Source organism: Canis lupus, chromosome 12, assembly GCF_011100685.1.
Source record: "Canis lupus familiaris isolate Mischka breed German Shepherd chromosome 12, alternate assembly UU_Cfam_GSD_1.0, whole genome shotgun sequence".
Classification (NCBI taxonomy): domain Eukaryota; kingdom Metazoa; phylum Chordata; class Mammalia; order Carnivora; family Canidae; genus Canis; species Canis lupus.
In genome coordinates this window covers 65,370,817-65,393,495 of record NC_049233.1, presented here as the reverse complement: position 1 = coordinate 65,393,495, position 22,679 = coordinate 65,370,817, and the positions used below count along the sequence as shown (strand labels likewise).

At 41.2% G+C, this 22,679-nt stretch overlaps 1 protein-coding gene across 1 annotated transcript in view; it reads left to right on the top strand.

Moving 5' to 3' along the window:
- The first annotated feature begins 13,784 nt into the window (after positions 1-13,784).
- SEC63 (SEC63 homolog, protein translocation regulator) overlaps positions 13,785-22,679 on the top strand; it is a 74,452-nt gene continuing 65,557 nt past the window's right edge. The window contains exon 1 of the mRNA XM_038554873.1: positions 13,785-14,052. Coding sequence (XP_038410801.1) covers positions 13,929-14,052 — 124 coding nt within the window. The 5' untranslated portion in view covers positions 13,785-13,928. The remainder of the gene's footprint in view (positions 14,053-22,679) is intronic.

The window sequence follows — 22,679 nt, the reverse complement described above, 5'->3', positions numbered from 1 at the left end:
TTTTCTTTTTTAAGGGGGAAATCACCAAATACTTTGGGAAGCCTCACATCTTATAACTTCATCTTAGAGATGTACATTCCTGTTAACATAGCAAGGGTTCGGGGGTGTGTTTCAATCCCCTCTCCTCTCCTTGTTTTCTCTTCCTGCCTGGTTCCAGTTTGGGACACCTTCATCTGATACCTGCAGGTCAGGGGTGGGTCACAGCAGTTGTAACCCTGTATGTATTACAGTTAATAATAGTCTGACAGCTATTCACTTGTTCTTATATTCTTTTATTGTGGAACTTTCTATCTGAAGCACTTGGGCTGCCCTTATCACTAGTTTTGGAACCCAAATCTGAGTCATTGACAGCCTGAACAAATGAAACGGAGATTAAATTTTTTATTCCTTTTGCCCTTTTTAGAAATCCCCTTTACCCCCTGACATTATATTGATAGAGTCTTAGAATTTGACGATAGGTTAAAGTCCAGATTCCTTATTCTGATCTTCAAAGCCCTTTACAAACTGGTTCCATCAATATCATCTTAATCCCATAACTGGGGGACTTTGCTGGAACAGACCTAAGATTCAGATGCTCTAGGAGAGTGGAACCTGATGGCCTTCTTTACTGTGTAGCTATTTCCATTTACTGACATGTATCAGGACTGAGGAGCCCTATGGGTAAAACACTTGAACCCTGTCCACAGTTGGGGTAAAGACATATATAGATAAGTCTGACTGACTGGGCCCCCAGGTGGAAGCTGGGATAACATGTTGGTAAGTAAGGGGAATCTGGTGCAGGGAGCAGGGTAGGGAGCAGATGCAAAGAGGAACGTCCCTGTCCTGGATTCCAACTGCCTGGATTCCAAACTCACTTCCACTGCTTACCCCCTGTGTGTGTCCCTGGGTACATTTCTCCATCCCTCTAAGCCTCCTTTTCCTCATGTTGAAATTGGGTGCCGTTCTAGTAGCTACTTCACAGAGTTGTTTGGGAATGAAATGAACTAATGAATGTAAAGTTCTCAGCAAACATTCCTGTTATCAACAATAAGGCTTTAGCATCAAGGAGTTCATATGAGCAGTTCTGGATAGAGTGGAGATTGACCCTGTGCGCTCTGGGGAGAAAAACGCCTTTTCTCATATATGTATGGAAGGCTCTGTGATTCTTGGGCACTCAAGAATCCTTTCTGTGGACTTCTCCATTGACTCTTCTATCCCCCACCCCCAACTTCAGAGAACACTCTACAGCCATCACCAACAACATAGTAATACTGGGGTATATTCTTCTTGCAAGAGCAATGACATCATGGACTTCAACAATCAGTTGCAAAGGCTCTAGCATTTAAGCAGTGGCAACAATGGTGGTGAAGGCTGGACAATGGCCTCTCTGGATTCCATTGTAGTCTGTGCCTGCAGGGTTGTAACCTAATTAGCCATGGAGGAGAGCAATTTGCAAATCCAAAACGGGCACACAGGAGAGCTCCCCTGGTCACTTGTGCAACGTCCACATGAAGCTGGATTCCTGCAGCCTGCCAAGAGGGGATGGAGAGCCATCAAAATTGGATGAATGAACCTAAATCTGGGGAAGTAGACACTGAGGCTACATTTATACACTGATGGCAATCATTTATTGACGACCTGTTGTTGTCAGGCCCTAGGTTGGGCACCTTTCATTGACTAAGCATACATGAGAAAAAGTTATTCCCATTTTACAGATGAAGTTAAGCCATTTACCTAAGATCACATAGGTAGTGAATAGGAAGCCAGGTTTTGAATTGTAAGCTGATTGGAAGCCCAAACTCTTCCCTTCTACACTAGTCTGCTTTTCTCTATCTACACTTCCTGCCATATCTTCCAGTATTGCACACATTCTGTAACTTTGTGTCAAATCTATCTCATCAGTTTGGTCTACAGTTCTTCTTCCGTTTGTTTCCTAAAGCACTCCTTTTATGATGTTCAGTAGGCATATGGTGTCTTGCCTACATGGCCGGTCTCTTCGATTTTAGCCATCACTATATACTTTTGCAGTTTTTATCCACTGACAGTAAATTTGGGTGGGTGGGGGGAGTTCTACAACTTTGCTACTCAAAGTGTAGTTCATGGTCCAACCACATAAGTTATCACCTGGAGTTTGTTAGAAATGAGGAATCACAGGGACCCCTGGGTGGCTCAGTCTGACTTTGGCTCAGATCATGATCTCAGGGTCCTGGGAGCCCCACTGGGTTCCCCACTCAGTGAGAAGTCTACTTCTCCCTTTCCCTCTGCCCTTCCCCCCACCTTGTACTCTCTGTTTCTCTCTCTCAAATAAATAAATAAAATCTTAAAAAAAAAAAAAAAAGAAATGAGGAATCACAGATCCCACCTCAGACTTACTGAATTAGAACCTTCATTTTAATAAGGTCCCCAGGGATCCATATGCACACTAGATTTTGAGAGGCACTAGTCTACAGCTTTGAGCAGAATCTCTGAAGCCATCAAACTTTTTGAGGTTGTTCCTGATTCAGTACAGAGCTTTCTAAAGCTAATACACTGCTGCTCAGCAGTTCAAGAGCCCTCAAATTACTTGATAGGGTATCACCTACCCCAACATTTAAGCCTCTAACACTTAAGCACGCTGCAGGTTTTCATGGTGATTGGAGGCAACTAGGTGCTTCAATATGAAGAGGAGCTTAACTTTTATAAATGATAGTAGTCATTCTAAAATATAGCTGCCGATTGGAATCACAGTGGGAGGTGGGAAGAAATATTCTGATATAACTGGTATAGAGAATGGCTTACACATCGGAAATTTCTTAAGTTCCCCAAGTGGCTCTTATATGCACCAAAGTTTGAGGACCGCTGAACTACTGTAAATATGTTCTTTTTTCAGTTAATATAATTCTAAAATCTGTATTGAATTCTAAGGTAGCTTAACACAGGGTTTCCCATGCTTGATTTAAAGACTTACCTGGAGTAACTGCTAAAAATACAGTAATCAGGCCTCACTCCAACTCGCTGAGTCAGAATCAGCAAGGGCCCAGGATCTACAATTTTAACCAGCACCTAGGTGCTGTGCAACTCCTCATAGAGGAGATTTGGAAGATACTGCTTCCAAAGACCAGTGGATTAGAAACTCTAAAATCTGTAGCAGTTGCCTGCTTTTCTCATCTTCTCATTTCTGGAAGGGTAACTGACCTTCACCTGTCAGGAACTAATTGGGCTTAAAAGCATAGAAAAATGGTCTTGGCATCGTTCTACAGCTTTCTAAAGGAAAATGTTTTCTTATAAAATTCTCAGGCTGACTGTAATCTAGAGTCTAGCACAGCTCTTGGCACAGAGTCTCAAATATTTGTTAAATAAATTATTGAGTGGTAAAATGGCTCTGAAAAGGAGCACCAGAGTGGCTGGAAGAAGGAATCAGCAAGCAGACTATCTTCCTTAATTCCTGACTTTTGACCTGCTCATACCCGAATGATACTCACACACATCCAACCACTACACCATACTTTGTATACTTTGCTTCAGTAGACTCGACATTTAACAAATAGGTAAATTAGGAAGTGGTTATTCATTGCACAAAAGGGTGATTTGATTTACAGATATGATTCATTAGAGCAGTGTGGTTCCCAGACTAGCAGAATTAGCATCACCTGGGAACTCATGAGAAATGCAAATTTTTAGGTCACCCTGTATAGCCCGAATCAGAAACTCTGGGTATGGGGCCTACCAATCTGTGTTTTGATAAGCCTTCCAGGTGATTCTTTTGCAACTAAAGTTTGAGAACTGCCCCAGAGGAGTACTTTAAATGACACATTCCCCAGCACAAACGAGACAAAATATTTTCAAGAATACACTTATTGTCAAAGGAGGCCTTATCTGTATTCTGTGGCCAAGTATCCCTATCCATCTTCAGAAAGCTTCCAGACTGCAGTTGGGTATTTCTTTAAGAAAGCATTTTATATAAAAATAAGTACAATTTGCTTATATTTAATATGAACAACTTTATAGGGTAATATAGAAAAATAACACAGCACATTGCACAGGGTGAGAGTCAAGTTCTCTTTTCTGACTTTTTCCCCCCAGTAATAAGATGAGCTGTAATGTAAAATATATTTTTTGCTATGAAGAATGGTCAAAGATAGCTTGAAAAGCACAGCTATATATATTGTACAAGGTTTGGTAGCTCTCATGCATGTGAACAGAGAATGTCATGGAAATAGGTATGCAGAAGGGCTCATTATAAGGATCAAATCAGTAATCCCTGCTAAGGAAGAACATTCTTTCCGTTATAACAAGGCTTTTTATTTCTGTGGTCCTAGCTCAGATTTCAAACAACGAGCTGCCTTCTCAGGTTGTTTGGTTGGTTTCCCCAGAGTTTTGGTGAGAGGAGATGCAGGCACTTGGCAGATAATTAAGACATGTATGCTAGGCTACTAGTGGGTAATACTATACCTAACAACTGTTCAAAGTAATTCGTGTAGCATTTACCTAGTGTGGAAACAAATGAAGATGATCCAAATGAGGACAAGCAGAGGCTATTTATTCAGAGCTTGCTACAGCAAGGGAATCTGCCACCATCACTTGCATCTGGCAGAGACTTAAAGCCAGGCAGGGGAATGGGGAAGCTTTGCAGTGCAAAGAAGGGAAAGCTTCACGTGTGCTCTGACCATAGGTTGTTGGCATGGAAATGGAGGAGACAGGCTAACTTGGAGCGGGTCATCCTGCGTGATGGGCTTAGGCCTGGTATTTGGCTGGTTGATCCCAATTTGAACATGAGGGCAAAAAACTGGAAAGCTGGCAGTTGACCTAGACCTGATGTTCTGAGCTGATGGCTGAAGAAGTCGTGTTTTGAATTCCTGGATTGGTTGCTGGCAAGGTTATGTGTTACAGCTCTATTGTCATAGAGGTCTAGTCTATCTCATCACCTATCAAAGCAGGGTAACGAGTTAACCTGTAGGGCAAGTTTATTCCTTTAATACTTACGGTCTCTTGCCAACTTGTCCCATGAATCAGAAGCTAAAATGAGGGCTGAATCTAAGCGGCCTACAAGTCAAAGTTTCCCTTCCTCTGAGTAGTTAGTGTTGGCGCGGATAACCTATAGAAATGTGCTTTTGGTGGACTGGAAATGTTCACTGATGCTGAAATATCTTCAGCTCAAGGGTGGCTACCCTGAGTCTGTGCTAATCTAAGTGGGCCATGAGAGCCGGGGACCCCATAGTGACCATAACTGCTCACCCCTAGGTAGCCCAGGAACAAAGCAAGCTCCCATCCAGCTGCTTGTGTTGGTCTTAGGCTGCCATGCAAAGGTTGCCAACCTTAGCAACTGAGTGAGGTCAAACTTCTAATATCTTCTTCTTTCAATTAAGGGTTTCAGACAGATGCTAACTGCAGCCCAGGAAGTAATGTCTAGAGGATCTCACCATTTAACTGCCCAGTTTCCACGGACCACTGACATTCTTAGTGGCATCTGTGCCCCTTCCAAAGTTTGGGAATCTCTCACCACATGAGGCAGAACATTTAACTCACCATAGAAGATACTCATTTTCTCATCTCACCAAATTCACTTTCCCAGTCTCCTCTGCAACTGTGGCATGGCTGTGACCCAGACCCACCAATTGACCACAACTGTATGACTTAAGCCCCCTCCCTATACAAATGCAAAAATCCCACAACATACACTACTTCCCATTATCTACGTGATCTGCTATTCCATAGTGTGAACCAGATAAGGTGGGGGAGAAACCGGAAAAGAAGGAAAGGGAAAAAAGAGTCAGGGAAACTTGTTTTAAATGGAAGGTTTTGACCAGGCTTTTGCTCAAATTTAAGCAGAAAATACAGTTTCGGAGACTGTAACAATTAACATGAATTTACATAGCATGTAAAAGGATAGACTATAACAAAAACAATTATAGGGGCATCTGGCTGGCTCAGCCAGTAGAGCATGTGACTTTTGATCTTGGGGTTGTGGGTTTGCACCCCACACTGGGTGTCGAGATTACTTAAAAATAAAATTTAAGAGAAAAATAAAAATAAAAACAATTTTGTGGAGGAGTGGGAGAAGAAATTCAATAAAGAAAAACAAATCAGTATAGAATATGTCACTTGGTGAGAAATGTCCTGAAGAAAAATAAAAACAGGGATCCCTGGGTGGCGCAGCGGTTTAGCACCTGCCTTTGGCCCAGGGTGCGATCCTGGAGACCCGGGATTGAATCCCATGTCGGGCTCCCAGTGCATGGAGCCTGCTTCTCCCTCTGCCTGTGTCTCTGCCTCTCTCTCTCTCACTGTGTGCCTATCATAAATAAAAAAATTAAAAAAAAACAAACAAACAAACAAGGAGATAGAAAATGAAGGAGGAGGCTACTTTTTTTTTTTTTTTTTAATTAAGTAAGCTCCATACCCAGCGTGGAGGCCAACGTGGGGGCTCAACGACGGGCTCAGTCTCACAACCCTGAGATCAAGACCTGAGCTGAAATCAAGAGTCAGTTGCCCAAACAACTGAGCTACCCAGGCGCCCCAGATGCTACTTTATAAGGAGATCAGGTAAGGCGTCTACTGAAGAAGTAATATTTGAGCAGAGACCTGAATGATGAGGGCTTTGAAGGGGACCATTGGGATAGCTGGGGGGAAAGAATATTCCAGGCAGAAAAACACTATGTGCAAAGGCCCTGAGGACAGAAAGGAAGCCAAGTGTGACTGGAATAAGTTAATGAGGGGGCAGTGGGAGCAATGAACCCCAGAGAGGTGGAGTGGGGGGGCAGTTGACTTAGGACCTTGCAGACCCAAACCCTTGGCTTCCTTTCTAGTAAATTACGAAGACTGTGGAGGATTTTGAGGAAAGGAGGCTTTTAAATGATCTCATAGGTTTTTGAGAGATCTTACACACATACACACCCAGGTGTATATGTAAACCTGGTGAAATCTGAATAAGATCTGTAGGTGGTACCAGTGACAATTTTCTGATTTTGATACTGTACTTTAGTTATATAAGATGTTACCACTGGAGGAGGCTGAGTGAAGGGAACATGGCCTCTCTCTACTATTTTTGCAACTTCTTGTGAATCTATAATTATTTCAAAATCAAAAGTTAAAAGAAGGGGGAAAAAAGGATTACTGGCTCTTGTGTAGAGAACAGATGTGAGGAATGACAGAGTGGGCAGCAAGATTGGAAGTAGAGGGGGGAACAGGATGTGAAATTGAAGAGCCAGCCAAGTGAGGTAAGGCATGTCAAAGAAGTCTTTTTGGGGACACAACTTTTGTATTAGATCTTAAGAAGATTTGATTGATATCAAAGAGTGGAAACTATATCCTGGGTAAAGAAGAAAGAAGAAAATAATAGAAATGGTGGCCTAGTTCGCCCTCTTGTTTCCTGCAGGACTGTCCTTAAACCATGTTAGTTCAAACCATTCCTTTTTTCTCTTTCTTTAAGGCATCCCAAGGGGATTGCAATGTCTCCCACTCATGCACTCCTTCAACAAAGTTCATTTTAAAAGCAATATTGCTAGTATGTAGCTTGGAAACTGGAAGCCTGACTTAAAAGTATTTTTTTCAACTCTGTTAGTCCCATTCACAGACTGGACTTTATGGTATTCTCCAAATGTTCTTTGAGCTGACTCCATCTGGATTTTTAAAATTCAATTTCTATTTAAGTTTCGAGGCCTACCTCAATTGCCATCTCTTCCTTGAAGATCTCTGATGTTCTCTGACAAACAAATGCCTCTTTCCTATGAGCTTTGTAAATATTTTTATCAGTATACTTCTTATTGCATTTGTCAGTCCCTTCCTTGGGTTTTTACTACTTATTGAGATAGTATGTCCACTTCATTAAAATTGTAGGTGAATTTCTGGAGGTCAGAGACTCTGTCTTAAGCTTCCCACACTTACATTCCCCACACTGGCTAATAGTGTGTGAGCTCTGTGAATGTTAAATGTTGAATGACTGAATTTCTTCTTTTTTTTTTTTAAATTAATTAATTAATTTATTTATGATAGTCATCAGAGAGAGAGAGAGAGAGAGAGAGAGAGAGAGAGAGAGGCAGAGACACAGGCAGAGGGAGAAGCAGGCTCCATGCACCGGGAGCCCGACGTGGGATTCGATCCCGGGTCTCCAGGATCGCGCCCTGGGCCAAAGGCAGGTGCCAAACCGCTGTGCCACCCAGGGATCCCTGAATTTCTTCTTTATAATAATCTGTATATTTGGAGGTTAGGGTATATATTCATTTTGGAGTTAGGGAGGTATTTTTATGTAGTGTAGAGTTCTGTGTATAGTTGTTACCACCTTCAGGAATACTCCTTCTAGGCAGTCATGCCCTATTGTCACATGAAAGAGTGATACATCTTGATTCAAGATATGAATATATCCCAGGAGGCCCAGTACCTGAAGTAAATAGGTAGTAGAGGAGAAACATAGTTTGAAATATACAGAACCAGAAACTATTCTGTGCAAAATTCTTCCACTTAGTACGTGTTAAAATTGTGGGCAGAGGATTTGGTTCTCCTTGAGGCTTATCAAAAAGGAAAATCTCTCTTAGTAGGAATATATTCAATATGCAATGTGTACATTTATAAATGTACCATAGTTTTTTTAAGTTTTATTTATTTATTCATGAGAAACACAGAAAGAGAGGCAGAGACATAGGCAGAGGGAGAAGCAGGATCCCCATGGGGAGCCTGATGCAGAACTAGACCCCAGGGCCCCAGGATCACAACCTGAGCCAATGAAGGCAGTCACTCAATTGCTGAGCCATCCGGGTTCCCCCAAATGTACCATAGTTTTAAAAAATCCTGATGGAAATCATGAAAATAGAGTTTATCAGAATTCTTTTGTTTATGGTACACAACCCTATAGCAATTATAATTATTATAAATATTAACTATCTTTAGTAGACTTTATTATTAAGAGCAGATTTAGGTTCAAAGAATAATGAAATGGAAGGTACAGAGATTCCTCATGTAATTTCTGCCCCCACTCATGTATGGCCCCTCCCTCATATCTACATCCCTCATAGAGGCAAATCTTTGTTACAACTAATGGACCTATGTTAGTTAACACATCATTATCACCCAAAGTCCAAAGCAAATATTGATTTTTGTGCCTAATTTTATAATCATAATTTTATATTCTTCTTTCTAATTAGGGTCCTCCAATCTTATATGCGGTAGGACCCACAAATATTTGCTTTTCAGAAAGATGATTTATGTTTTTCCTGAAGTCCTGATCTCTATTGAGATTTTTTTTTCTTCCTACTCAAGTATATGCCTTTGATATTTGCCCATAATGAACTCTTCTGTCTACATAGGGCCATTCTTCCAAGAAGAATAAGGTGGGAAATTTCATCCAGAGCTATTTTATGGCTTACTGGGCAATGTCAATCATTATCTTTTTTAATCAAGCAATTGGATATGTTGGTAATTAATTCATAAAGGAATGACTTTGAGGTGTTTTTTTTTTTTTTTTAAGATTTTGTTTATTTATTCATGAGAGTCTCAGAGAGAGAGGCAAAGACATAGGCAGAGGGAGAAGCAGGCGATCATGACCTGAGCCAAAGGCAGATGCTCAACCACCGAGCCACCCAGGTGCCCCTGACCTGAGTTTCTTGATACATCATTGACAACTGGTTTTAGTACAATAAATTCTCAGCTTTGTAATCACAAAAGTAGAGGTAGAGTAAGAATACTGACAAGTCCAACATACTCATGAAAAGAGAGAAGCCAAAAAAGAGACCTACTCCTAACACTTAAAAACCACTGCCCTCAATTTCTCTTTTAAAATTGTTTTCATGGGGTGCCTGGGTGGCTGAGTCAGTTAAGTGTCTGCTCAGGTCAAGGTCCTGGCTTAGTTAAGTGTCTGCTTCCTGGGGAGCAGTGGGGAGTCTGCTTCTCTCTCTGCCTCTCCCCTGGAATCATGCTCTTTCTCACTCTCTCATGGTTTCTCTCTCTCTCTCTCATAAATAAATCTTTAAAAAAAGTAGTTTTCATGGTTTTGGAGTTAAGCATAATCAAGTCCTAATGTCTTTCCACACATCCCTTCGCATTCTCTCCAAGTGTAAGACTGGGGTTTCATTGCATCCTAAGGTTCTTACAGGCGTAGGGAATGAAAGGATTAAAATGGTTTGATACCTTTTATCTAGTCAAATTTCCAATGTGTAGGCCATGATCTGAAATTTTAACTGTAATAATGTGGTGGATGCTTTTTGTAAATTGTAAGTCTGGTACAAATGTTACTTTGTTGATGTTACTATTGCCATTACTAAGGGGGTAACCTCATGTCTATTAAGGACAAATAAGAACAAATTGGTTAATTTGTATTAGAAGAGATACAGCTCTTTAAAAAAAATTATTTATTTATTTTAGTGAGAGAGCACAGGGAGCAGCAGAGGGAAAGAATCTCAAGCTGACTCCTGGCTGAACATGGAGCCCCATGTGGGGCTCAATCACATGACCCTGAGATCATGAGCTGAAATCAAGAGTTGGAGACTTAACCCACTGAGCCACCTAGATGCTTGAATTTAGCTCTTAATGGAAGAACATTCTAACTCTGAAACAAAGTAATAAGGAGTTTAACATTAAAGATGATTTGATAGGCTTTGGCAGTGAAGATTATTACAGGGTAGGGGGAGGGAGAAATGACTAGAAATAATTGCATGTACCTACCTAATAATTTGGGTCTTTCCAGTCTCTTTGAGGCTAATTCCATTAAGTGGAAAATTAAATAATGTTGATTACGGCCACATAAAGGAAAAGTAAGGAAAAAGTAAATTATTAAGAAGAAACTAAAAATAGTCAGGCTTTCTATACTTGAGAGGAATTACCTACCTAGCAGTCGAAATAAAGTTGATTAAAATATTAATTTACAGACACATAGATAATACAAAAATGCCTTTTTAAAACATGCTATTAGATTAAGAACAAAATGTGTATGTAGATCTGGTTCCACCATATTCACTTACTATTATTAAATGTTTCATTAAAATAGTCCTTTGAAAGAAACTACTGTGTTAATTTGAAAATACCCTGAATCAGAAATTGTGATTAATTAAAGATATAGTTCAGATTTGTTTTGGAGAATATTTGAGTGATCTGAGTTTATTTGTGTTCTTAAGTTTTTAACTTATCGTTAAGTTCTAGGATAAAATGTCTTTATATCTTTAAAAACAGAAGATACTTATGAAAAGAGAGGAGCCAAAATACAGACCTGCTCCCAATACTAAAGGACAAACCACAGCATTCAATCCCTCTTTAAAGTTGTTTTCATGATTTCAGAGTTGAGCGTAATCAAGCCCTAATATCTGTCCAACACCTCCCTTCACATTCTTTAATTTGCTTTAAAAAATTCATGTTTTAGATTCGTCTGGAGGTTAGCAAATAATAATGATTCATTCAAAATGTTATTTCATACTTCAGTTTTGTTCAAGCCACTCTTATGCAAACACCCAAAGCTGCAGTGAAAAGATTACTCCTGCAGGAAAAAAGTCAGAAGGAAGATATTTATCATCAATAATTTATATTGTCACAAGGTTATAAAACTGATGTATTATCTTTGCACAAATGCTGAGTAAAACGTATAATCAGAGTAATAAAAAATAACTTGTTCAGCATTATGAAAACCTGGGAAGACTTAATAACAAATTCAACATAAACAAAAGAAACTTCAGGAACCTACCCACTTCAGTTGAGCCAATTTTATGGCTAATTTGTTTCTGAAGCAAGGCAAATTGTTCTGGGCATATCTGAGTTGGGGTAATCAGAATGTTGTGCTGACTTCACAGTTCAGTCCTCTTCCCCTCACATCTCTTTTATTTTTTTCTCCTCTAAAACAGCCTTGAAAACTTTATACAGAAAAAAATGAGGAAGGAAATGCAGAGAAGACGATTTTTTAAAATTTCCTTTTCAAAATGGGTAGGTAGGACACTTGAAAAGGAAGAGACATTCCAGGTGAAAATAATCCATTATGAAGAAAAGCTTTACCAGTTATGATAAAAGCTAGTTTTGAGGACACAAAATAAAAGACATGTGAAAGCATATTGAAAGGAAGTTAGTAAATAGATTGCATAGTCTTAAAACACATTTTAAAAAATAGTGCAATGTGTGGTATTCGCTTATTACATTTTTCTCTCTCTCTTTTTAAAAATATTTTATTTATTTGAGAGAGAGCAAGAGAGCAAGAGAGCAAACGAGCAGGAGAAAGAAGGAGAAGCAGGCTCCCCACTGGCCCGGGTATCATGATCTGAGCTGAAGGCAGATAGATGCTTAACGGACTGAGCTACCCAGGCGCCCCTGCTTATTACATTTTTCAAAGCATTTTCCACTATCATTCCTTTAATCTTCACAACCAGTCTGTGAGGTAGATTGGGTGGGTCTTTCCTTTTGATCCCTAGAGGGGAGATGGAGACACTGGGATAGGCCTCTGGCCAGGGCTACAGTGGGACCGTGGGGAGTCATTCCCAGATCAGGGCACCAGCCCTCTTTCCTAGCTCAGCTGATTCGGGCCTCTGGGACCTCAACAGGCAGCCAAGAGAGAGCCTCTTGACAGCGACTGCTTCCCTAGCTGTCCCTCTCCAAGCACAGACCATGCCCACACCTCCCAAGTGCCAGCCACTCTGAGGGCAATGTGAGGCCCACGACGAGATGGTGGCCAAGGGCACTGGCTTTGTGGCATCAGAGTAATCTGGGTTTGAATCCCTAGACCTTTTTTTCTGTTTTCTTTCTTTCTTTTCTTTTCTTTTTTTTTTCTTTTTTTTTTTTTTTTACTGTGCATGACTTTAGGCGATCTCTCTAAGCCTCAATTTCCTCATCTGGAGAGGGAGCATGCATTGATTTACTCCAAGGGGTTTACTGACTATTATCATTATTCTTCTTTAAAAGACTTATTTATTTATTTATTTATTTATTTATTTATTTATTTATTCATTTATTTATTCATTCATTCATTCACGACAGACACACAGAGAGAGGCAGAGAGATAGAGAAGCCGGCAACCCTGTCCGGACCCAGATCACTCCCTGAGCCAAAGGCAGACAGACGCTCAACCACTGAGCCATCCAGACATCCCTTTACTGACGATTAAATTATATAAAGCAATAGAGGTCAAAGAAGACACTGGTGACCTGGTGTCTACAACGTGTTGCCTCTGGGATGGGTAGGTCACCGTCTCTGTCCGCCTGGGGAAGCTCCATCTGCAAAATGGGCTCAGTGCAGACCGCAGTCTTTTAGTAGCAAACATTACTTTGCCAACAAAACCCCCCTGCGCCGCCCAACTCTGAATGACCCTCGTTTTCAAAATGTGGGGACTGGAGGAACGGACCTGGAACCTAAAGAAATGTTATCTCGACCAGGGGAATTAAATAAACGAGAGGGCAGGACAAGGTGAGGTAAGGATGGGAGAAGGGAGAGGCAAGGAAGCCTCAGCTCTGCTCGGAAGAGCTGCGGATCCGGGCGCAGCCAGGTGAGCCGCGTGCACCCACTGCTCCGCGGGTCTTTGCCGGAACCCCCTAATACGCCCCCCTGCCCCCCGACACGGCTGGATCGCTGAGAAAGCAGGCGGAAGAGAAAGGGCGGGGAGAGCCGGGGAGCTCCAAGGCTAGGGGCGGGGCTCCGGAGGGGGGAGGAGCCACAGAAGAGCAAGGGGGCGGGGCCGCGCCCTGGGGGCGGAGTCAAGGGCGGGGCCTCGCGGAGTTCCACGGCTGCGCGCGCCACGTCTCCCTTAGCGAGTGCGCTGGGGAGAGGCAGAGGGAGGGAAAAGCCGAGCGGGGCGGGAACTCTGTCTTCTCGCGAGAGGTGGCGACGGCAGCGGCGGCGGCGGCGGCGGCGTGTCCGTGAGAGTAGCGTGGGGGCGGGGAGGAGAGGCGGCGGCGGCGGCGGCGGCGGCGTCCGAGCTACGCCACACAGGGCCGGGGCGCTGGGGGCCGGGGCGCAGAGCGGCGGGGTCGTGGCGGCGGCGGCGGCGAGCGGAGCGAGGCGGAGGGGGGGGTGCCATGGCGGGACAGCAGTTCCAGTACGATGACAGCGGGAACACCTTCTTCTACTTCCTCACCTCCTTCGTGGGGCTCATCGTGATCCCGGCCACCTACTACCTCTGGCCCCGGGACCAGAACGCCGGTGAGTCCTGCCGGCCGCCGCCCGCGGCCCCGCGCAGGCCCCGCCGGTGCCCGTGGGCCGCGCCGCCCCCGCCCGGCCCAGCCCCCAGCGTCGGGGTGCAGCCGCCCGCCCGGTGCAGAGGCGTCGGCGGCCGCGGGCCCCGGGCTCCGCTCCCGGCTCCGCGCTCCCGGCTCCGGGCTCCGCGCTCCGGGCTCCGCGCTCCGCTCCGCCCCGCGTCTCATTGTCTTTTTTCAGGAGTTTCGCTTCGCTCGCTCGCACCCATTGTTCCGGGCGCCCCTTGCAGCCTCCTCCTGCCTCTTTGTCTTCCCTGCCTCGGATCGTATAGGTCGTTTTCCCGTCTGGAGGGAGCGAGATGGGGATGGGGAGGATGCGGGTCGGGGAGGGGAGACCAGAGTTGGCGAGGGGAGGAAGCCGGACGTGCCCGCGGCCACTGCGAGCCCCCGATGCTCCCTCTGCCCTCGCAGCCCCGTTTAGGGCACCGTCGCGCTTGGGGCTCCCAGCGGGGCTCACCTGCCCCCCTCACCCCCCTCACCCCACCCCACCCCCGCCCGCGGCGCCCTTTCCTCCTGTTGCTTTTCCCTTTGCTCACTAACACTGTGGGGTTGGGGTTGGAAGCAATGCCGTTATCCTAACCCTTTGCAAAAAAAAAAAAAAGATCCTGTTCTCTATTTCCTTCTCTTTGGAGTTTCCTGTTGATGGCGGAAAAAAAAAAAAAAGTGCGAGCATGAAGGATTCAGTCTTGGAGGTAGTTCATCCTCTGCAGGTAGTTGCGAGGTAGCCAGCTGGTCCATCTGCTTTCAGGCCTGAATCCCCCCCCCGTTAAACACCCGGGATTAGAGCACCAACTAACTAACATAGATTCCTTCCCGGGGTTATTTTATGGTCCGCTGTCCTAGGATATACGGTAAGTGATCTCTCTAAAGCTGATGGAACTGCCTGCGGGGCCTAATAGGTTATTTTAACAGTAATCAGTAGGTTTTTTTTTGGGGGGGGTATTGGCATATCACAGGAGCTACGCTGTTATGCTAATAACTTGATTAGAGATCTTCTTTGAAGCCGGGTGGGGTGGAAGTCTAGGCTGTCCAGGTTATACACCCTCTGGGGGAGCATTGACTCAGCTGAGAGCTTGTTAACGTTTTAAGACTGACTCAAATGCTCAAATGTAAAATTCTTGAGTTACATAATGGAATTAGGTTGCATTTAAGGTAAATAACAAAGCATTCCATTTTGTAGAACGTTTGATAGTAAGTTTAAAAATGTCCAATAGGTGCAAAAATCTGCCCAGAGTTACCGGTTTTCTTATTCAGTGGACAGTTGACGAAAATCCGATTTCTGGACTGTTGTGCCTCCTTTTCCTAAGTGTGTGAATTGTCTGGGTTCTTTGGACAGGGGTCGTATATAAATGAAGAGATCTTAATACTGTGATGGTTTCCCTTATCTGCAAAGCCTCTAACCTATTACCAAAAATTCTGGTCATTTTATTTTGAGTTAAAAGTGCACTTTTCAGTATAGTGGTTTATTTTCACTTATCCCTTTGTGTGTGCAGCTGGCCGTGTGGCAGACAAAAGGGTACCAGGAGAGTAGGTAGGGTTGGTTAGAATGTGTTTTGAGAAGCTGCTGATTTCAGAAATTAGTCATTTTAATCTACACTGGATTTTTGAAGTTTGAAAGCCCTGTTTTCTTGGTGGGTTTTGTATTATAAAATTTGCCTGATAACTTGCAGGCAAGTGATACATGAGCTCCGTCACAGCATAGAAGTGGTCTTTGGAAAAGTGGTAGGGAATTAATAATGACGCTAAGTTTGGCATTCAGATGTCACTTTATGTAATTCTCTTAAAACACAATGAAGTAGGTACTATTACTGTTATCTCTGCCCTTCTGTGAAGAAGCTGGAGTTTAGACAGCTTAAGTAACTTTGTCCTTTGTGGTGGAGCCTGGTCAGCCTAGCTGCAAAGTCCTCTGTGGTCTCTGCATTGCTAGATAGAAAGGTGTTGATTTGCTCCGTCTTGACATCTGGCTCTCTGCTTCAGGCTTGCCTTAGTCAGTAAATGTGCAGGTGTTGATGTGTGTGTTTGGCCTTGCTCACAATTGCACTGTGAAAACGAAGGTGGACGCTTAAATGCTCTTCTAATCATTTTCGTGAACACTGGCGGACACCACTTGGACTCTGTGTATCTAACATAATTCAGTTGTTTCTTTAGAATTACAGTGCTATTAAAAGGATGTTTTTATCATAAGGACTTTTTTCTGAAATTCAATTTGCACTGTCTTGAATTTCAAAGAGAAATCTTAGAATTAGTAGGATCACCTGAAGCTCTGAGAAAGAAAGGTTTTTTTTTCAGATGTTTGCAGAAAAAATAATTTGGTCATTTGTATCACTAAGAGGCTACTTACAGTCTTTATTCTTCTCATTTAGAAAACTCATTAATATAGCGTATTAATTTGGAATATTAAGTTCTTTGATTATTGGTGCTGTTTTAGACCTCGGGCTTGTAAAGGTAGAGACACTACTGTCTTTTTGGAATCTTAAAAATTCTGAAATTTTTGAATAGAGCATGTTTGTTTTGAATAAAGCATGTGGACCTGTAGTAATATTTTTGATTAACACAACAGGATATTTTCATATTTGATTTTGGAGCTTATTTTATTTCATTTTCCCATGAAACTGTAAGTAGGCAAATATAAAAACGTAGGCATGTAAGTTCAGAGTTCTTATGGTGGTCTTGACACTCTCTGTAGGAAAGCATGAAAAGATTTTCTTTGCCAGTAATTCTATAGTTTTAAAGTTCAGTTTAAGTAATCTTTGTTTAATTTTTTTAAATAGTTGATATATGTGGGTCTTTTAGTTTCAAGGTTTAGTTCTTTCAGTGTCGCTCTTCTGGAATTACTGGACTCGAGTCCATTAGAAAGCATGGCACCATTTCACAGATGGTAAAATCTAGGGTTTGAGAAATAGAAGTAGCTTGGTTGTTGGCATATTTGATATATTAATTGAAGTTACTGTTATCCAGAACACTAATGGAATCCTTTTGCCTTGATTTTTGTCTAATATACTGGGCTAAGTGCACTTAGAATTAATACCCCTTTTAGTAGTTGAGGGGTTCTATTTATCTTACTCTCCTCCTGGCTGTTTGCAAATTGGCTGAATAAGTTGACTGAATTCTTTTTCAGACCATTATGGACAAAAGCTCTGGATGAAGTAATAACAGAGGGTTTAGATTTCCTTAAAACAGTGGTTCTCAACCCTGACTTCACATTAGAATCTCTTGGGGGAGCTTTTAAAAACACTTTTAGCCACCCCCTGATATTCTGATTTAATTGGTCCAGAGTGGGTGCTGTGTTATTGGTTTTTTCAAAGGTCCCTATGTGACTGTAAATTGTAGCTAGCAAAGAGGAGAACTTCCTTAGAGTGGTTTTCTGCTGGAGTTGTCATTTTGGGAGACGGTCTATTTCTTTTAATATGTGCCTTAGCCTTTTTGTTTTACAAAGTTAAGAAGCACTTACTGTGGAGCAGTGCTGTAAAATTCTTAGAGTTGAAAGCCGGGTATATTTGTTATAACAATGTTAATAAGAGAGGTTTACAATGGTATTTAACAAGAGAAAATTGCTTGTAATTATTAGAATTTCAAATAACCAAGAGCATGCTTTTATCTGTTCCCATAGGTGAAGGCTTATTGATCATTTGAATTGAAATAAAATGTTATCATTACCTTTTCCAAGATTTTGTTTTAACTCCTTGACATTTTTTTTTTTTTAACTTGTTTGACCTTACCCTTGATCTTACTTTTTCAAAACTGCCTGGTTTTGAAACCTGTCTGGATCTGCTGCTTTACTAACAGTATGGTCTTAGGCAAGTTACTTAACTTCCTTGTTTTCATTTACTCATCTGTAAAATAGACACAGTTATTTGTTTTACAGAATTAAAATGAGGATTAATATACTGTACTCAGGTTTTCCCCCCCATGGTTTGAAAAGATTATTGAAACTTTATTTTTATTTTTTAAAAGATTTTATTTATTTATTAGAGACAGAGAGAGAGAGAGAGAGAGAGAGAGGCAGAGACACAGGCAGAGGGAGAAGCAGGCTCCATGCAGGGAGCCTGATGTGGGACTCGATCCCGGGTCTCCAGGATCACACCCTGGGCTGAAGGTGGTGCTAAACCGCTGAGCCACTGGTCTGCCCAGATTATTGAAACTTTAAAAAAAAGTTACATTTCTTTATTCTTTGCTTGCCCCCTTTCAAACACTGCACAAGTGATTCAGCTCTCTGACTTGGGAATGTGAGTAGGAATCCACTTTTAGTGCTTTAGTAGCGTGTTTTGATTTTAAGTTCTAGTTTAGTCCCTATTTTGTTAGAAATTTCTGAGATTAGCCTTATTTTTAGGTGTGATAATAATATGTCCCATAAGAAGTTATTATGAGAAGCAAAGCAATAAATGCATATAAACATACTTGCAAAACCAAACACACTGTAGAAGTTCCTTCATTTAGTAGGTATTTATAGAGCATTAACTTTGTGCTAGATGCCGCTTCTAGGCATCAGATTTTTCAGTGCATGTTCTATATACCCAGTGCAGAAAAGCAAAACCAGAACAAAAATTGCTTGTAATCCCATCATCCAAAGGTAATGAAACATTCCCTTGTATTCCCACCCCCCACCCCCCACCCCAGCTATGGGGATGAATTTAGACATGGTCCCACCTCTTGGTGGGGAAGGCCCTACCCTGCCCCACCCCAGCCTGAGACAGGTAATTGTGATTCTCCTCATCTTAGCTCTGCTGCTGTTCATTTGAATGTTTGCTGCCCCAAGGTGGGTAGTGCTGATAGCACTTGCAGTAGTGTTTTGAGCTAGACTCACATATTATTCCAATCTTATTAATGAGAAGACTAAGTCCTAGAGGGGTAACCAACTTACCTAAAGCCATATAGCTTTTAGTTGGAAGATTGGGTGTTGGATTCAAATCTGTATTTCCTTTTCTTTTCTTTTTAAGTTTTTATTTATTTTTTCATGAGAGGCACAGAGAGAGAGGGCAGACTCCCTGCAGAGAGCCTGATTTGGGACTTGATCCCAGGACCTCAGGATCATGCCCTGAGCTAAGGCAGATGCTCAACCACTGAGCCATCTAGGTGTCCCTCAATCCTGTCTTAATGCTAGAATTTCTCTTGTTAGCCATCCTATAATTAATATAACACATTATAGTAAGTATTAAAATGGTAAGTGGAAATTGCTGTGGGAACACATGGGAGGGAATGAATAATTCTGTTTGGGGATTTGGGTGTTTCATGCAGAGGAGGAAATTTGAGATAGGTCATAAAAGGTAAATGGAGGAAGTGTATTCCTTAGGTAGGAGAAAGTATATGCAAAGGCATGGAGATGTTCAATAAATGGTAAAGATTTAACATGCACTTAAATGTAAATCAACCATTTTAGGCTGATTTAACTTACTTTATTTTGTAAGTTCTTGGGTAAACAATGGAAGTTTCTAAGTAGTTAGTGACATGGTCAGTTTTGCCATTTTAGGAAGCTTCTATTTGATCTTGTAAGTTATTGGTAGTTTTTAAGGTAGGGTAATGATTTGATCAGTTTTGCTTTTGTGTAGAGAATGATTTGGCAGAGGAGAGTGGGAGGTGGTGGTTACGGGGTGTGGGGAAAGACTAGATGGAGATGGAGTCCATTTCAGAGGTTTATTAGTCCACTGAAATGTAGGGGAATGGACAGATTAGAAAGAGAATTCTAAGACAGCTTGGACTATTTATGGAATATAAAAGTACCTTGGAGGGAATGAGAGAGTAGAGTGCAGATTTTGAATTTTCACTTATTTCTGTGTTTGCTTATTTCTCCCTCTCTCAAAAGCTGTTTGGTGATTGGCCCAGTAATAACCTACTTTTATCAGTTTTGGGATTGAGTGCAGGGAAAAGGATGGGGATGATCATTTTTATTTAACATGAAGTATTGGCCTTATCTGTTGATTTATCTAGGTTTCTAATTACAGTAGGGTTGATTATTTCAGTCTCTTGTGGATTTTAACAGAAAAAAAACTGGCTAATAATCAGCTTTGTGTATTCACAGGAATATATTTGATGAGTGTTCATATTTAATTTAGAGCATATAATCTTCCTAAGACTTTAGCTCTTGAAGGGATATTAGAGATCTGAGAAGTTTGTGTCATTTGAAAATAAAGTCATTCCCCTCTGTGTTCTATCCTGACAGAAAGGGGTATCAAACATGTAGTTTATATACCCTTAAGGCTTACACAGTAGAGGAAACCAGCTGTGACCTTGGCAGTATGAATTATAGTACAACATACTAGGCTTTGTACGTGTGGTGACAAGCTTTGGATTAGTAAATGCATTGCGTACAGTTGTTTTCACTTAAAGGTCATATTGCATACTTGCTTGATCTTGGAAGAATCTGAAAAACAAAAATAGGCTTATTTTCGTTTTCTCAGATGTTTGTTCCCTTAGTCATACTTTTTATTCAGACTAAAGGAGGTTACAGCAAGTAATCTACATTATACTTGGGCTTCCTTTTAAAGAATGTTTCCTATTACCAGGCTTTATCGATAAGAAATGTTACACCATCTCACCATCACATTGTTTCTTTGAAAAGTATTTGCATCTACTTGGGAATGATAGTGGGGATCTAGAGGTATTTTGACTAAAGGATGAGAAAGATTTAATGGGTAGAATGGTGGGGGTGGTAGTGCAAAAAAGAAATCCCATGAGCATGGCACCTGGCTGGCCCAGTTGGTGGAACATGTGACTCTTGATCTCGGGGTCGTGAGTTTGAGCCCCACGTTGGGTGTAGAGATTACTTAAAAATAAAATCTTTGATAAAAACAAAATCATATGAGGAAAAGTACAGAGGCTGGAAAGCATGGAACGTATTCAAAGTACTGATCAGTTGAGCAGAATTCATTTAGTGAATAAGTGAGAAAAGGCCGGAAAGTTGATTTAAGTCATATGATGGAGAATCTTATATTCCTAGCTGAAGAGTTCATATGGGTTATGGTTGACAGTATGTCATTTTTGGGCATTTTAGAATGTCTTTTTTCTACATTTTTTTACATTTTTTAATTAATGTAATAACTTCTCTTAGAATGAGAAAGAACAGAGACTAAGAAGCAGACAAGAAATAATGAGGGCCTGAACAATGGTGGTGGCAATAGGAAGATAAGGGACATACTTGAGTTGGTACTGAGGAGGAATCTTTTTTTTTTTTTCTAATTTTATGTCGAAAAGTATATATAACATAAAATGTGTAGTTTTAGCTATTCTGAATGAACAGTTCAATAAAATTAATTACATTTATGGTGTTGTGCACATTACATTTATGTGCTGTTTACATTTTTATCACCCCAAATGAACTCTATTGAACAGTAACTCCTCATTCTTTCCTCCAGCCCCTGAAAAACTCTCAAGTCTTTGTCTTTATACATTTGTCTATTCTAAATATTTCATGTAAGTGGGATTATACAACATTTGTTCTTTTGTGTCTAGCTTATTTCATTTGGCATAATTTTTCAGGATTCATCTGTGTTGTAGTATGTATTAGAACTTCATTCTTTTTATGGCTGGATAATATTCCATTGTATGGATATACTACATTTTTATTCATCTCTTGATGAACACTTGGCTTGTTTCCCCTTTTTGTCTATTGTGAATAATGCTGTAGTGAACATAGTAGTGCCATACAGGTATCTGTTTCAGTCCTTATTTTCAGTTCTTTTGGGTATATTCCTAGGAGTGGAATTGCTAGTCATGATAATTCTGTGTTTAGCTTTTTGAGGAGCTGCCAAACTGTTTGCCATAGTAGCTGCACCATTTACATTTCTACCAGCAGCATACATGGGCTCCAATTTCTGCATATCCTCTTCAACACTTACTTTTGATTTTTAAAAAATTATAACCATTGTAATAGATGTGGTGAAGTAGTATTTCATGATGGTTTTGATTTGCGTGTCCATAGTGGCAAATGGTGTTGAGTATCACTTCATTTGTCTTTTGACCATTTGTATATCTTTTTTGGAGAAATGTCCATTCAAATAATTTGCCCAGTAATTGGGTGATGAGCAGCACTAAGGAGGACGCTTGATGAGATGAGCACTAGGTGTTATATGTTGGCAAATTGAATTTAAATAAAATATTTTTTAAAATTTGCCCATTTTTAAATTGAGTTTATCTTTTTTTGTTGACTTGTAGGTGTTCTTCATATATTCTAGATATGAAACCCTTATTAGATACATGGTTTGAAAATATTTTCTTTCATTCTGTAGATTATCTTTTCACTTTCTTGATTGTGTCCTTTGATGCACAAAAGTTCTTATTTATTTTTTATTTTTTTAAAGATTTTATTTATTTATTCATGAGAGACACCGAGAGAGGCAGAGACACAGGCAGAGGGAGAAACAGGCTCCATACAGGGAGCCCGATGTGGGACTCAATCCCGGGACTCCAGGATCATGCCCCTGAGCCAAAGGCAGATGCTTAACCACTGAGCCACCCAGGGATCCCCAAAAGGTTTTAATTTGATGAAGTCCAGTATATCTTTTATTGCTTGTGTTTTTGTTGTCATATTTAAGAATCCATTGGCAAATCCAAGGTCATGAAAAGTTCTCCCTATATTTT